Source organism: Channa argus, chromosome 4 (assembly GCF_033026475.1).
Source record: "Channa argus isolate prfri chromosome 4, Channa argus male v1.0, whole genome shotgun sequence".
Lineage (NCBI taxonomy): Eukaryota > Metazoa > Chordata > Actinopteri > Anabantiformes > Channidae > Channa > Channa argus.
The window spans coordinates 817,120-831,259 of NC_090200.1; the positions used below are offsets into that span (position 1 = coordinate 817,120).

The 14,140-nt window shown below is 42.3% G+C and overlaps 1 protein-coding gene, 1 long non-coding RNA gene and 1 other non-coding gene across 6 annotated transcripts; 1 reads left to right on the plus strand and 2 right to left on the minus strand.

Annotated features, from left to right (window-relative positions):
* The first annotated feature begins 383 nt into the window (after positions 1-383).
* Positions 384-465, plus strand: trnas-gcu (transfer RNA serine (anticodon GCU)). The gene has a single exon. It is a non-coding gene; the product is annotated as a tRNA-Ser (tRNA).
* A 6,083-nt stretch (positions 466-6,548) lies between these two features.
* On the minus strand, positions 6,549-7,342 carry LOC137125582 (uncharacterized). The gene is made up of 3 exons (XR_010914170.1): positions 7,236-7,342; positions 6,830-6,918; positions 6,549-6,685 (listed from the first exon to the last, which is right to left on the minus strand). It is a non-coding gene; the product is annotated as an uncharacterized lncRNA (long non-coding RNA).
* A 2,875-nt stretch (positions 7,343-10,217) lies between these two features.
* LOC137125556 (uncharacterized) lies at positions 10,218-13,222 on the minus strand. 4 transcript variants are annotated; one of them, XR_010914159.1, is made up of 4 exons: positions 12,654-13,222; positions 11,945-12,242; positions 10,823-11,800; positions 10,218-10,593 (listed from the first exon to the last, which is right to left on the minus strand). XR_010914159.1 is itself a non-coding variant. In XM_067501209.1 (2 exons), exons 1-2 carry the CDS (start codon positions 13,063-13,065, stop codon positions 12,043-12,045), a joined length of 612 nt encoding a protein of 203 aa, XP_067357310.1. In that variant the 5' UTR covers positions 13,066-13,222; the 3' UTR covers positions 11,815-12,042. The 4 variants fall into 4 exon arrangements, 1 of the variants encoding a protein (XP_067357310.1); XR_010914160.1 differs by having other exon boundaries at positions 10,218-11,800; positions 11,977-12,242; XR_010914158.1 differs by having other exon boundaries at positions 10,218-11,800.
* Between the last annotated feature and the right edge of the window lie 918 nt (positions 13,223-14,140).

The window sequence follows — 14,140 nt, forward strand, 5'->3', positions numbered from 1 at the left end:
CCTTGTAAAACATTGAGTTTCTTTCCTCACTGTGACGACAAACAGTGACATCTGCTGATAGACTGGAATTACAGCAGCTGATTCATCATTTGACCGAACATCATTGTTTCAGTCTCATTTAAAGCTGCATGTTCGTAGACACAACGTGCAGCAATGTGGCTTCTGTCAGTTGAGGTCTGTACATCATATGCGCTCTTTACTCATTGTATACGGTAGTGTTACACCCAAAATGCTCTGTACCTTCTCATTACCTGTATTACGGTAAACAGCTTTTAGGGAAGAGAAGAAGAAAACTGTTGTCACGTTATTATTGACCGTGTTGGATGGACAGAGCCGACTAAGCTGTTCTTTCGCTAAATAAACGTTTCATTGTGTGGCCAATTGACGAGGTGGCCGAGTGGTTAAGGCGATGGACTGCTAATCCATTGTGCTCTGCACGCGTGGGTTCGTATCCCATCCTCGTCGCAGGTCAGATTAAAGTGTTTTTAGACAAACACAGATAAATCATCAGGGCGGCTATAGCTCAGTTGGTAAAGGCAGTTGCTTACGGACCACAGGGTGAGTGGTTCGATCCCCTTTCTGACAGGTTCAAGTCCCCGGCCCTGGCTATATGTCGAAGTGTCCCTGGGCAAGACCCTGAACCCCTAACAGCCCATTTCCCCTCCCCAGCGATGCAGTGCTGGTCCAAGCCCGGTAAAAATTAGGGAGGGTTGCGTCAGGAAGGGCGTAAAAACTGTGCCAAATCAACATGCGGACAATGATCCGCTGTGGCCGAAAGGAGAGTAGTAGTGTGGCCAAAGAGACCAGAGTGATTTTTACCTTATCTCCACACGCAGAGTGAACGAAGTGTTCCTGCTCTCAACAGGTTATGGGCCCAGATATGGAAGATAAGTGAACGTCTTAAGAGTGACTCTTTTACGGACATTTTTGGCGCGACGCATTACGCGCGATAAAGAAGCCGATTTAGCAAGAACAGAGAAACTGATAAAATGGCAAGTCGAGCGACCGGGATCACGACTCCTCAACTTTACTTCGACGGCACAGAAGCTAAGTATGAGCTTTGGGAAACAAGATTCCTAGGATATTTGCACGTGCTAAAGCTAAAAGACACTATCCTGAATGTGCCTGCTAATGCTAATGATGAAGAACTAGCCGAAGACGCACGAAAAAATGCGATAGAAGCCTCTCGCTGATACGGCATGAAGCCAGTGATGATGGTAGAGGAGCCCTGAAGATATTAAAGGAACATTATTGTGGAAAAAGCAAGCCACGGATAATAAACATGTACACATCTCTAACTAATTTAAGAATGGCAGAAACCGAGAGTGTTACAGACTACATTATAAGGGCAGAGAACATTATTACAGCTCTGAGAAATGCTGGCGAGCCATTGAGTGACGGTCTAATTGTAGCCATGATCCTAGGCGGGCTCCCAGACTCCTTCAAACCACTAGCTGTCCATGTGACACAAAATGAAAACAATGTCACTTTTGCAGACTTTAAGAGAAGATTACGAGTCTACGAAGAGTCAGAAAAAATGAGAATAACGGGGACAACAGATAATGTAATGAAAACACTACATGGAAGAGTTAATACTAAATCACACAACAGGAAAGATGTAACCTGTTACAAATGTGGAACGAAAGGACACAAAGCAAGAACGTGTTCCAGAAAAGTGTGGTGTAATCACTGTAAAAGCAACACACACACAGAATCTATTTGCAAGAAAAAGGGAGAACGCGATGATCTCAGAAAGATTGCAGAGAACCAAGAGATGGATAAAGACCACCTCTTCAAGGCTAAGCACTCAAAGAAGGAGAAACCAGCAGGTACGAAAAACTTAAAAGGCATCATGGTGGACACAGGAGCGACATCCCACATTATCAACGACATAAGAAAGTTAATCAACTTCGACTCTTCATTCCAACCGGGTTCTCATTCTGTAGAGCTGGCCGACAGGACAAGATGCAGTGGAATAGCGGAAAAAAGAGGTACAGCAGTGATCTACCTTCTGGACAATGCTGGAAAACAACACAGAGCACAGCTACGAGACACACTCTACGTACCCTCCTACCCACAAGATATCTTCTCAGTAGTGAAAGCAACAAATGGAGGAGCGACTATTACTTTCAAAAGGGAGGACAATCACTTGATTACCAAAGATGGCAGCAGGTTAGACATTCATGAGACAGGAAATTTGTACTACTTGCCAACCGTAGAAGAGAATGTTGACCAATGCAATGTATGTCATGATATTCAAACCTGGCATGAAATTCTAGGTCATTGCAATTACGATGATACACAAAAACTACAAGGTGTAGTGAGAGGAATGGGGATGAAGGGACACACAAAACCAGACAAGCTATGTGAAGTGTGCACTCAAGGAAAATTCAGTCAGACGAGAAATAGGGAGCCAGATATAAAGGCAAAGAAACCCTTAGAGCTAGTCCACACTGATTTAGCTGGCCCCATGCCAACACCAACTGTTGAAGGGTACAGATATGCTCAGTCCTTCACAGATGACTATTCAGGTACTATATTGGTGTATTTCCTAAGATCCAAAAGTGATACAGTAAAAGCCACAGAAAAATTCCTGGCAGACATAGCACCATATGAAGAGGTAAAATGCATCCGTTCGGATAATGGCACTGAGTTTACAAGCCGAGACTTCCAAACATTGCTAACAAAGAACAGGATAAGGCATGAAACATCTGCACCTTACTCACCTCATCAAAACGGCACTGCAGAGAGGAGTTGGAGAACTCTATATGAGATGAGTAGATGCTTACTAAGAGAGAGTGGATTAACCCAATAAGTTATGGAACTATGCCATGCAAACGTCAACGTACGTGAGGAACAGGTGCTACAATAGGTACACAAAGAAAACAGCATACGAGTTGTTCACAGGCAAGAAGCCAAATTTATCCAAGATGCAAAAATTTGGATCTATATGTTTTGCTTACAAGCAAGAGAGTGGAAAATTAGACTCCAGATGTGATCAGGGTATTTTCATTGGCTATGATAAAAACAGCCCGGCTTACTTTGTGTACTACCCAGACACAGAAAAGATTCAGAAGCACAGGTTGGTGAAATTTACAACTAAAGCGCCTGAAGAGAAGGAAACACAAACTTCTGAATCGCACACAGGGTATGAGAATGTGTATCCTGTGGTTCAAAACCAAGACAAAAATGATGTAATGGTGGAAAAAGATGGAAAGGATGTTCAAGAAGTTTTACCTGAACAAAGTGAGCCCACATGCCCAGATAAACACACAGAAATGATCAGAAGAAACCCACCAAGAACTAGGAGGAAACCAACACATCTATTGGAATTTGAGACCGAGTACTCAGGGGACAATCTTAAAATGTGTGTTGACTTTTGTTACAGAATGATATGTAACATACCCCAGAACTATGAGGAGGCCATATCATCAACCGACTCACAGCAGTGGAAAAGAGCTATGGACGAGGAGATGAGTTCGTTGGAAGAGAACAAAACCTTCACACTCACACAGCTACCACCAGGGAAAAGGACAGTGTGAGGTAGATGGGTCTACGCAATAAAAACGGACATTGATGGACGTGAAAAGTACAAGGCAAGGTTCGTAGCGAAAGGCTACAGTCAGAAACCAGGAACTGACTATGAGGAGACATTTTCACCCACAGCTGACAAGTGTAAGAGTGGTCATGCAGAAGGCAGTTCAAGAAAACTTAGTTTTACACCAGATGGATGTTAAAATTGCCTACCTACATGCACCAATTGACTGTGAAACATACATTGAACAACCAGAAGGCTACGAAAAAAGGTCAAAAACAGGTGACAAACTTGTATGTAAATTACAGAAATCACTTTATGGTCTCAAACAATCAGGGAGAAATTGGAATGCTATGTTACACACTTGCTTAGTGGAAAACAACTTTAGACAGAATCCAGCTGACAACTGTGTATACACAAGGGAGAACAATAATGGGAAGGTGATCTTAATAATATGGGTAGATGATCTGATCATAGCAGCAGACAGTGAAAGCATACTGAAAGATGTAAAGAAGATGCTCACTGAAAAATTCAAAATGAAAGACATGGGAAAGCTGAAACACTTCTTAGGGATCGATTTTGAACAGACAGAAGGAAGAGTAAAGATGTCACAAGAAAAATATGTGTCAAAAATACTGAACAGGTTTAACATGCAAGACTGTAAACCTAGGGAAACTCCATGTGAACTAAAACTAGACTTCACAGAAAATGCAAAGAAAATGAATAACCCAAGAATGTACAGGGAGGCAGTGGGAAGCTTAATCTACCTGTCCACTTGCACCCGACCAGATCTGAGTTTTGTGGTCAGTAAACTGTCACAACATTTTGCTGAACCAACAGAAGCCCACTGGAACACAGTGAAGCATGTGTTCAGATATCTTAAGGGTACAGAAAAACAAGGTTTGTACTTTAAGAGAAAGACGGGAAAATTCGGTCTAATAGTGTACAGTGATGCTGACTGGGCATCAGACACTACGGACAGACGCAGTACATCAGGTTATTGTATCAGTCTAAGCAAAAACAGTGGTCTGATTGCATGGAAGACAAGGAAACAACCAACAGTAGCACTGTCTACTTGTGAGGCAGAATATGTGTCCTTAGCACCAACATCACAGCAGACGTCTGCAGACTATACTTCTGTGGCAGGAGGATAAATGGCAGCATTCAATTCATGGATACGTTCAGTCTGGTCTCAGGTCAGTAGTTTTTAACAAATGTTTCTTTCATCAAACTGGAAATGAGATAATTCACAGTTGCCTCCTGTCATATGTAGCCTAGACTTTATCTCATCTCCTGACACAGGCTCACACACACACAGTTGGTCACATGGTTGTTACATGGTATTAATGTACATTAAAATGTATAATCTATTCATTTTACATTTTTGAACAACAAGACACAATTTCTTGTTTCTTGTTAACTTGAATATGTTAGAACGTCTGAAAGTGAGGAGCTGAACGTTTGTTGGTGAACTCAGATTAGTTTGTAAAAGCCACATGAATCTGTTCATATCAAATGTCTCATGTCACTGTCAGTCTTTTGTTCAGCTTGGTCCTTTTTCCCAGATGTTCCCGTCTGTCCACCCAACAACAGCTCTATGGAAAACGATGATAACAAGCATCTCCACTTACTTATACGCCAGTACAAGTTCACCTTGTACGGATCCTTTGTTCTGAACTTTCTCTTAGTGACCGGTGAGTCTGTGATTAGTTTTTCAGAATTTGTATCAACAAAAAAAGATTTAGACTCTTGTAACTCTTAAGAGAGTTGAGCACATTGTGAGGTATATTCAAGATATTAACTGAAAACCAAGCAGGAAGTGAAGTCCAGGTGTTTTTGTTACATATTATAAACCAAAGGTAGTTTTGTTCTCTTGTCACGTCTCTTTAACAGCATGAGATTCTTCTTCTATCTGCTCTGCATTTACCAAACATTAGGGAGAATGAAGTTACGTGTGCGATGGTTGGTTTGGTGTTTGAATGTGAAGTGGAATCAGTTTGAAGGTGACTCACCTGAGGCTCTGCTGCAGGTTTGCTTTGTTCACTGATTTGGTTGAAGAAGAAGAAGAACTGTAGCCGTCAGGTGACTCATCCTTCACCTAATAACACAGGAACTCTGGATTCACAGCAGGTGAACAAACCTATTTATACTGTCACAGTACTAATACTTCTAGTACTACTGCAGATAATACTATTGCTACTAGTATTTCTGATGCCGTTATCTGTTACAGTTACTGCTTCTACTACCTACTGCTGCTACTCCTCAGTACTTCTGCTGATAATGTTAATGGTACTAATACTAGTTACTGCTATATCTACTAGGAGATGCTGCAGATTTTACTACTATTCTAATTACAACCTGCTATCAGACCAGTTTTGTTCTGGGACCTACTCCTGTACACAAACATTAAAGCTAAGGAAGCTGTGGACTTGACACATCTGTGTCCTACATTTATTAGAGATGGGAAAAAGCTCTTTAAGTCTTAAAACCTCTTAGATTTTACTTCTTAGATTTAAGAGAGATGTCATCAAAAATCAAAAACCATCACCTGGGTCACTGAGGATCTCCACACTTTGGTTATGTAATACTGTACTAGATCTCTTTCTACTAGTACTACCATTTCTATGAGTGGTACTACTCCTGTGTGGTACTCAGTACTCTTCCTGTGTGTTGCAGTATGCAGAGATCCAGTTCCCCCCCGTCAGAGCCCCCCCACCTGCTGCTTCTTCAGATTGTGATTGAAAGCAATAAAAAACACTTTGTGTAGCCAAAATGTATATCACAAGTCAATAAGGACAAATACTTAATACACAATCAGACACAAGATAATCCTTATTATCAGTAACAGAAGGCAGATCTGTAGCAGTGTATTTGAGCATAGAGTACACAGAACTGCAACAAAGTACATTAAATATAACGTCACACAGTTTATCATAGTACAACTACTATAGAAGTGGAGTTGGGACATGAAAAGCAAGATGAACTGAAGAGTCCACAAATACTCTGGGAACCCTTCAGGTCCACATGTCACTCAGTGGTCATGAAGTAAAAATACTATAATCACTTCCTTGTAGATTATCACCATCATCAGGTTGGAAGAAATGTTTCGTTGATCCAAACTCAGGAGGAGGAGAACTGGATCTGCTCAGGCTGAAACACACAACAGGAGGACAGTAGTACCACTGACAGTACTGTTAGCAGTAGTAGAAGACAATGTGTAGTACAAGCTTCTGTGGTGTTAGTAGTAGATTTCTACCACTTGTAGTATTAGTACTATCACAGTAGCTTGTTTACCTGCACAGTGTCTGGGTGGTTCACCTGGTCATTACTCTGCTGCTTCTTCTTCTTCATCTTGTTCACACAGAGCGGCACCAGAATCAGACCTGCAGCACAGATCCAGCTGACTCACTTCATATGATCAGGGTCAGCGGTTTGACCCCTGGTTCGTCCTATCTACACGTCAGTGTGTTGGGCCACTGAACCCTGAGCTGTCTCTGCTATGTGTGAGTCACTTTGGATAAAGGTTTGTGCTTCAAATTCAACATGAAATCTGTTACTAAAATGGTTTGTAGCAACATCAACTATAAATCAAACTGTAGTTACATTTAGATTCTTGTTGGATCAGTCTGCAGCAACTCGTGATATTTCTACTGCAGGACATTATAAAATGTGCTCTGGTTAAAAATGAGCAGAGACTCACAGATTATGACTGAGACAAAGAAGACGTTCAGGAAGACACAGCGGTAAATGATGCACTCGTTCTGATGCTGCTGTTGGTCGTCTTCTTCACAGATGTTGGTGGACGCAATAACAGGAACATCTGGGAGAAGAAGAAGAGATAAAGGAAGTGAAAATAAATATACCACAGTACTATGTAGAAACATGTAAGACTCATAAATGTCTCTGTGAGTGATCATCAGCTCAAAATTGACCTGGAGACACATCAACATTTTGACATTTGGGTGGTTTCAGAACTTCTCCTGGTTCAAGAACCAATGATGTCTGACCTGATGGTTCTTAGCTACCACTGCTCTTATAATGAGTCAGCAGCAGGATGCTGAGGAAATGAAGATGTCCACACTGAACTGATTTTAAAGTTTGTGGATGGTGAAGGTCAGTGAGGGTCATGATGTCCACAGGACATTTCCTCTGTCAACCAAGCTCCAGTCAACCTTCAACAAGGTCATGCTGAGCTGAGGACTTCACTGGACCCTGTGAGGATTAACAGGAAGATCCATGTTGTGATATTTAAACCTGATGTGAAGTTCTTCATCACTGACTGGGCAGTTTGACAGACCCAGCTAAAGTGACATCTGCACACAGGGGACATTAGCTCAGAGCAGGAACAGGGAACCTGCTGACAGATTAAAAACTCTTGTCCACTGTAGTGTTTTCTGGTGTTTGTGTCCATCCTGAAAGCTGAAAGTGATGCTGTCAAAGCTGCAGAGAAGTTCATCACTGATGAGGAGGATTTTCATGGGAGAAGATTCTGACATTTCACGCTAAAAGCTAAGATGTCAGGACAAAGTCTCAAAGAGACAAAGTGAAAGTTAACAAATAAAGATGCTTAGGACAGGAAGTAACACGGGAAATAGCAGTCAGTGCATCAGTGTATCAGTGTATCAGTGTGTCAGTGTGTTAGTGTGAAGCACGTGAAAGGACATTTGTGGGCGAGTTTGATGCAGGAAGGTAGAGCGGTCGTCCACCAATCTCGCAGTTGTTGGTTTGATCCCCGACTCCTCCAATCACATGTCAAAGTCTCCTTGAGCAAGACACTGAACCCCAACTTAGTTTCTCTCGGTGAGTGTTGACCAGCTGCATAGCAGCTCCCTCATTGGTGTGTGAGTGTGTGTGTGATTCAGAGTGTGAATGGGTGAATAAGAATCAGTGTAAAGCGCTTTGAGAGCTAATAGGTAGAAAAGTGTTTTACAGTGCAGAACATTTACCATTTGTAGAGATGTTTGTTACCTGAGATGATGCTAAATGTGTCCTCAAACTGAATCTTGTCATTTAGTCTCTTAGCACAGTAGTACAGTCTGCAGTCCTGTGCTGTGATGTTGGTGATTGTGAGGATGTTTTCCAAAGCTGAATATTTGCTCCTGAAAGTATAAACGTAGTACTGAGTACTTGCAGGATCTTCAAGGAAAGTGCGACTGATGAATCCTCGAACCTGTCTGTGGATCTCCATGTACCAGTAGGTGTCGGAATTATCCCCTGAACAGTTCAGAGTGACGTTCTGACCCAGCTCCACTTTGACCTCTGTCACCTTCTGGGCCTCTGCACAGACCAGAAACACCAGCAGGATCATCCAAAGCAGATCCATGATCAGGTTCAGTATCAGAAACTACAGAGAGTCTAAAACCAGCACAGCTCTGATCTGAAGCTGCTCCGTCCTCACACTGAGAAAAGGTCTGTACTTCAGATCTAAACCACAAACACCTACCGGACATCTGCTGACGTGCACATCAGAAGGTGTAACAGCAGGAGTAGATGCTGTACAGTACGTGTAAGAGCAGTAGTAGCATTGGTAAATAATACAGTAGTACTGGTACTAGCAGTTACAGCTGTGGCTCCATCTTGTGCAAAAAAACTCAAACATCAGATTTTAATGAACTTTTTATTTGACAGTTTAAAGAAAACCTACAGTTTATATGAACAGGAAGCTACCAAAATAAAAGCAGAGTTTGAAGGTTCAAGGTCAAAGGTCAGAGCTGATCATCCCTGATTCATGTTTCCATCACTTAAACATCTTTTAGTGTTTATTAACAGTTTATTAACAACAAAGCTTATGTTCATGAGGACATTTGTTTAGCTGCATGTCAGATTTCTAATTTGTAATCTTGTCCAGCAGGTGTCAGTGTCACTGCACAGAGACACTGAACCACAGAGGACAGTGCAGAACTGAAACAGATGGACACTCACCTGAGACATTGACGTGGACTGTCTCCTGGACCACATCTGAAATGCTGCACTCATAGACTCCACTGTCTGACTCCTGGACCTTCTTCAGGACGATGGAGAAGTTTCCATCTCTGAACTGATCAGGAAAACTTTCCACTCGACCTCTGAACTTCTGGTCCTGGGACAAATAATCGGGTTTATTATGTTTTTTTGAGGTTTTCATTTAGTCCTATCTCAGCCGTCACATTTTGTTCTCCACAAAAACAAAGATGGGGACAGAAAGTGACATTGTCTCTCTGTGCTGTTTTAGCATGTTTTTGAGGTAAATGAAAGTAAAAAAAATAAAGATAATTTCTATAAAGACAAATGGTAAGTAGTCGTGTCCTCCTTTGAAGAATTGTCGTCTCTTGTCCCCACATCTGATTTTGTGGGGAAGGAAATAACTGAAGACCTAAAACACTTGTTTCTCCTCATGTTTGTTCTGTGGCTCTGGTCTCAGCTGCCGACAGTCGAGGAGATTTCAGGTTTCAGAGGGACGTGAAGCCCGCTGAGAGATTCTTCTGGGTCAGAACCAAGTCAACAGTCCAGAATCCTTTCACCTCCAACAGTCAGTGTGGTGGTTCTGTGCTGCACCTGGGTCTTTACCTCCTGTCACTAAATGTCCCTGTCTTGTCTCTTTTTCACACCTGCACACCTGAACCTCCCTCTGGCTCACCTGTAGCACCTCCCTAATGACCCACGAGACCCTGGTTGAGTCTGTAAAATCACCCTTATTGTTTCGTGTGGAACCCAAACCACGGTGGAGAACATGTGATCCAGTCCAAGTTTAAAAAACTAAGTTCACTGCTCCTCCTGGGGGGATTTGATGTTCATACTTTTGATAGATTCAGTTTATTTAGAGTTCAGGGTCCATGTAGACTGTATTTTAAATCACAATCCTCCTCAGAATGAATATTCATCTGTGCATTTTGAACATCTACAGATGATAAAGAGCATGACATGTGATCCAAAGCTCAAGAACAGCTGGTGAACAGGTCTAAGGCAGGTTTGAATTTAAGTTTTCTGTTTTCAATTTAGCACAGAGACAATAATGTTCACATTGATCCACTTACCTGTGTTCACACTGTACAGCAGCATGATCCAAAGTCAGTCCAGATCTGTGCACAAACACACGGATTGTCACCTCAAACTAAATTTAATTCACACTCAATAAAAAAAATAAAAAACAAAAACATCATAGTGTGTCTAGTTGCATCATGGGAATTTGACATTTTTTGGACAAAGCAGTAAAACATCATGACAGAGAAAACATTTTATGATGTTTTACACTCTGAGTGTGAGTGAAATTTCCATCAACATTAACATTTCAAATGAAATGAAACTCACCGTGTGAACATGTCCATGTTAATTCCGTCTCCACTTGCTGATGAAACATGAATTTGTCCTCTGCTCTGTGCTGCCTTCAGGGTGTGTCAGCATGCAGGACGTCCCAGTGACCCTAAGCTTTGAGTTACACGCTGGGGTTTTGTGGGTGTGGGCTCCTTCCTTCATGTCAGGGTGGAGAAGGACAAGAAGGTACATGGCTAAAGTTTGTCCAGATCAAAAGTCCAGGAGAGGACATTATCCACTTTCTTGTGTCTTTTTTGCGTGTTACTGTTAAAAGTGGCAGGTGCTTTACACAAACCCTCACACTGTCATCACACACATACGCATACACAGCACATGAAAGCAGCTGATGATGATCTCAGCCTGTTCTTCTGCTGCTGAGGAACAAAGGAAACTCCCACATGTAGCTCATTCCTCCTTTATTAATATAAGTGTCTTTATTCATCACTTATACTGGATTAAAATGATAGTTACTAGTACATTTACATACAGAAATACTACACAGAGAGTTCATAAGTAACTGGACGGGTCTCCCTCAGACTGGGATCTGGTTCTCCGTTTGCTTTGGTCGTCCGTTTGTCATTTTGTGCTGAATGATGAAATGTCCGGCCTGACACGATTTTTCTGTTTCAGTTTGTTCTCCCGACATCTGCAGTGATGTTACATGTTCATGCTCCTTCCAAGTTGTACTGGTTCCAGAAAAGCCTCACAGGGAGAGTGCAGGAGGAAGCTCCCATTCTTTTACAGCTTCTGACTTTTCTTCAGGACATCATCATGATTCCTAACAACGTGTTTAACATGTAAACACCTACAGGAAAGAGATGAAATGTAAGGAGGAAAATAAAGTGGTTCACTTCTCTGCTGAATTCATTTCTGACTCGGCCCCTTAAACTTGTTCCTGATCCTGTTTGGCTGTGATGTCAGTCTGAGCCCAGGATCAGCAGGAGGGGGGACTCTGTAGAACTGGATCTCCTGGTACTGAAACACACAGATAAAGCACTGAGGGCAGTACAAGAGCAGTACTGCTCAGTATATATGTTTGTATGTGTAGCAGCAGTTACATAGATTGCAGTACTAGCAGCAAGTATTAATACCATTATTAACTTGAGCATTGTGTTTAACCTGCACTGTCACCAGAGTCTCTGTGTTCTCACAGGTGAAAGGTGAAAGGTCCTTCTTCTTCTTTTTCTTCTTCTTCTTCAAGCACAGCTTCAGGTGAATCACTTTACCTCCACACTGACACAACTTAAGGACACCACAGCGTCTCTTATGGTTGACTCACAGATGGCGAGGACGAGGTTAAGGACAGCATTGATGGTGGAGGAGATGAACACCACAAGCTCCATCAGATTGCTCCAGCTGTGCTGCATGTCAGCGTTGTTTGTTTCAGAGCTGCTGGTGGGTGAAGTAGTGGGAACATCTGGAAGGAGGAAAGAGAAAATCAAAAGCTGCTGATGGACTAAAAACACAACTCACCTTTTGGTTCAAGGTCACAAATGTTTTCTCCCCTTTTCACTAACAACCACATGTAGATCATGGCAGCTACGTGTGATGCTGCCATCAGTCTGTGTGTGCTCACGGGTGTAGATGTACTCAACTACAGAAACTTTCATTTCCGCCACAAGATCATTTCCTTCTGCATTTATTTTAACACCTTTTATTAATGAAGATAAAGTTGTTTGTGTGACGCATGCAGTTCTGAATGAAATGTGCTCTGCTAAACATCTAAAAACAATGTGCTGTATTCAAAGCCTGAATTCACAGAAACCTAAAAACACCTGCTGAAATGATGTGTGACGGAAAAGTCGTCCTTAAAAAAACATGTTTCTACCTGAGACGAGGCGGAAAGTGTCCACAAAGTGAGTGATGTTACGTGTCTTCTTGGCACAGAAGTGCAGCCTGCAGTCCTCTGCTGTGACGTCTCTAACCACATGTCTGTTTGCCACAAGCGAATATTTGGCTTTAAACTCAGGAGAGCAGTACATGGGACGGGAGTCTGTGGCAGAAAAACTGCGAACAATACATCCTCTGAGCCGACTGTGGACCTCCAGGTACCAGTAGATGTCCGAAATGTCCTGAGAGCAGTTCAGGATGACGTCCTGACCCCGCTCCACTTTGACCTCTGTCACATTCTGGTCCTCTGCACAGACCAGAACCACCAGCAGGATCATCCAAAGCAGATCCATGGTCAGGTTCAGAGTCACAAACCCAGCACAGCTCTGATGTGATGCTGCTCCGTCCATCAGACTGAGACAAGTTCTTTACTTCCTGTTTGATCGGTTTAAAGTGTCACATGTAATGACCTATGCATCAGGAAGTACTGGTACTATCTGGGTTAGTCAGGTTTACTTTTCACAAACCTCGTACAAATACTTTAACAACTTACAGCTGGGTTTTTCCTTTTTCTCTTCCTCTTCTTCTTTTGTTTTATGTATTTTTTTCTTCTAAAATATATGTTTTAGAAGAGGATTTTGCGCAAGTCAAAAGAATAAGTGTTTTTTCTTCACCCCTGGATCGTTTAGTTGATACTTTCCGTTTGTTTGTTACTTTGTCTTTAACTTTGCTGGAAATTTAGAGGTCGAGTGGAAAGTTTTCCTGATCTTTACAACACGGGAAACTTCTCCATCATCCTGAAGAACTTGCAGCAGTCAGACAGTGGCCCATATGACTGTGTCAGAGATGAGAACGTCCACACAGGAAGACAGTTTCATTACTGTATACAGACATTTAGTGCAATCAACAAATCATTTCTCTTCACGATGCATATTGTAAAAGAAACGTGATAAATCTCAGGTGTGGAATGAACAATTCCTGCTTTGAAGACTCAAACAGTTGATTGAAGGTAAACATACGTGGTGCATACAGGGCTGCTCCTGCCCCCACTTTGGACACTCAGACCAGATCTCTTTGTTCCTGTACTCTGCTTACAGACAAAGACTGAAACAAACACACCCTGTCACCAAACAGGTTAAATTCTGGACCACAGAGACTTAGAGCACCTTGCAGGACTGTTTTGCTCCGACAGAATGGGATGTGTTTAAAGCTGCAGCCACCCTGGAGGACTCTTCCGTCAGCGTACAGGATAATGCTGAGTATGTGACTGGGTACATCAGCACTTGTGTCGATAACATCACGCCCACCATACAAATCAGGAAGTTTCCCAACCAGAAGACCTGGATAAATAGTCAGGTACGTCACATGCTGCGTGCTCTTGCATTTAGATCAGGCAATGAAAGCGAGTACAAAGCTGTGAAGTATGGACCGAGAAAAGCCATCACAGCAGCCAAGAGGCAGTACAGAGAGAAACTGGACAGCTTC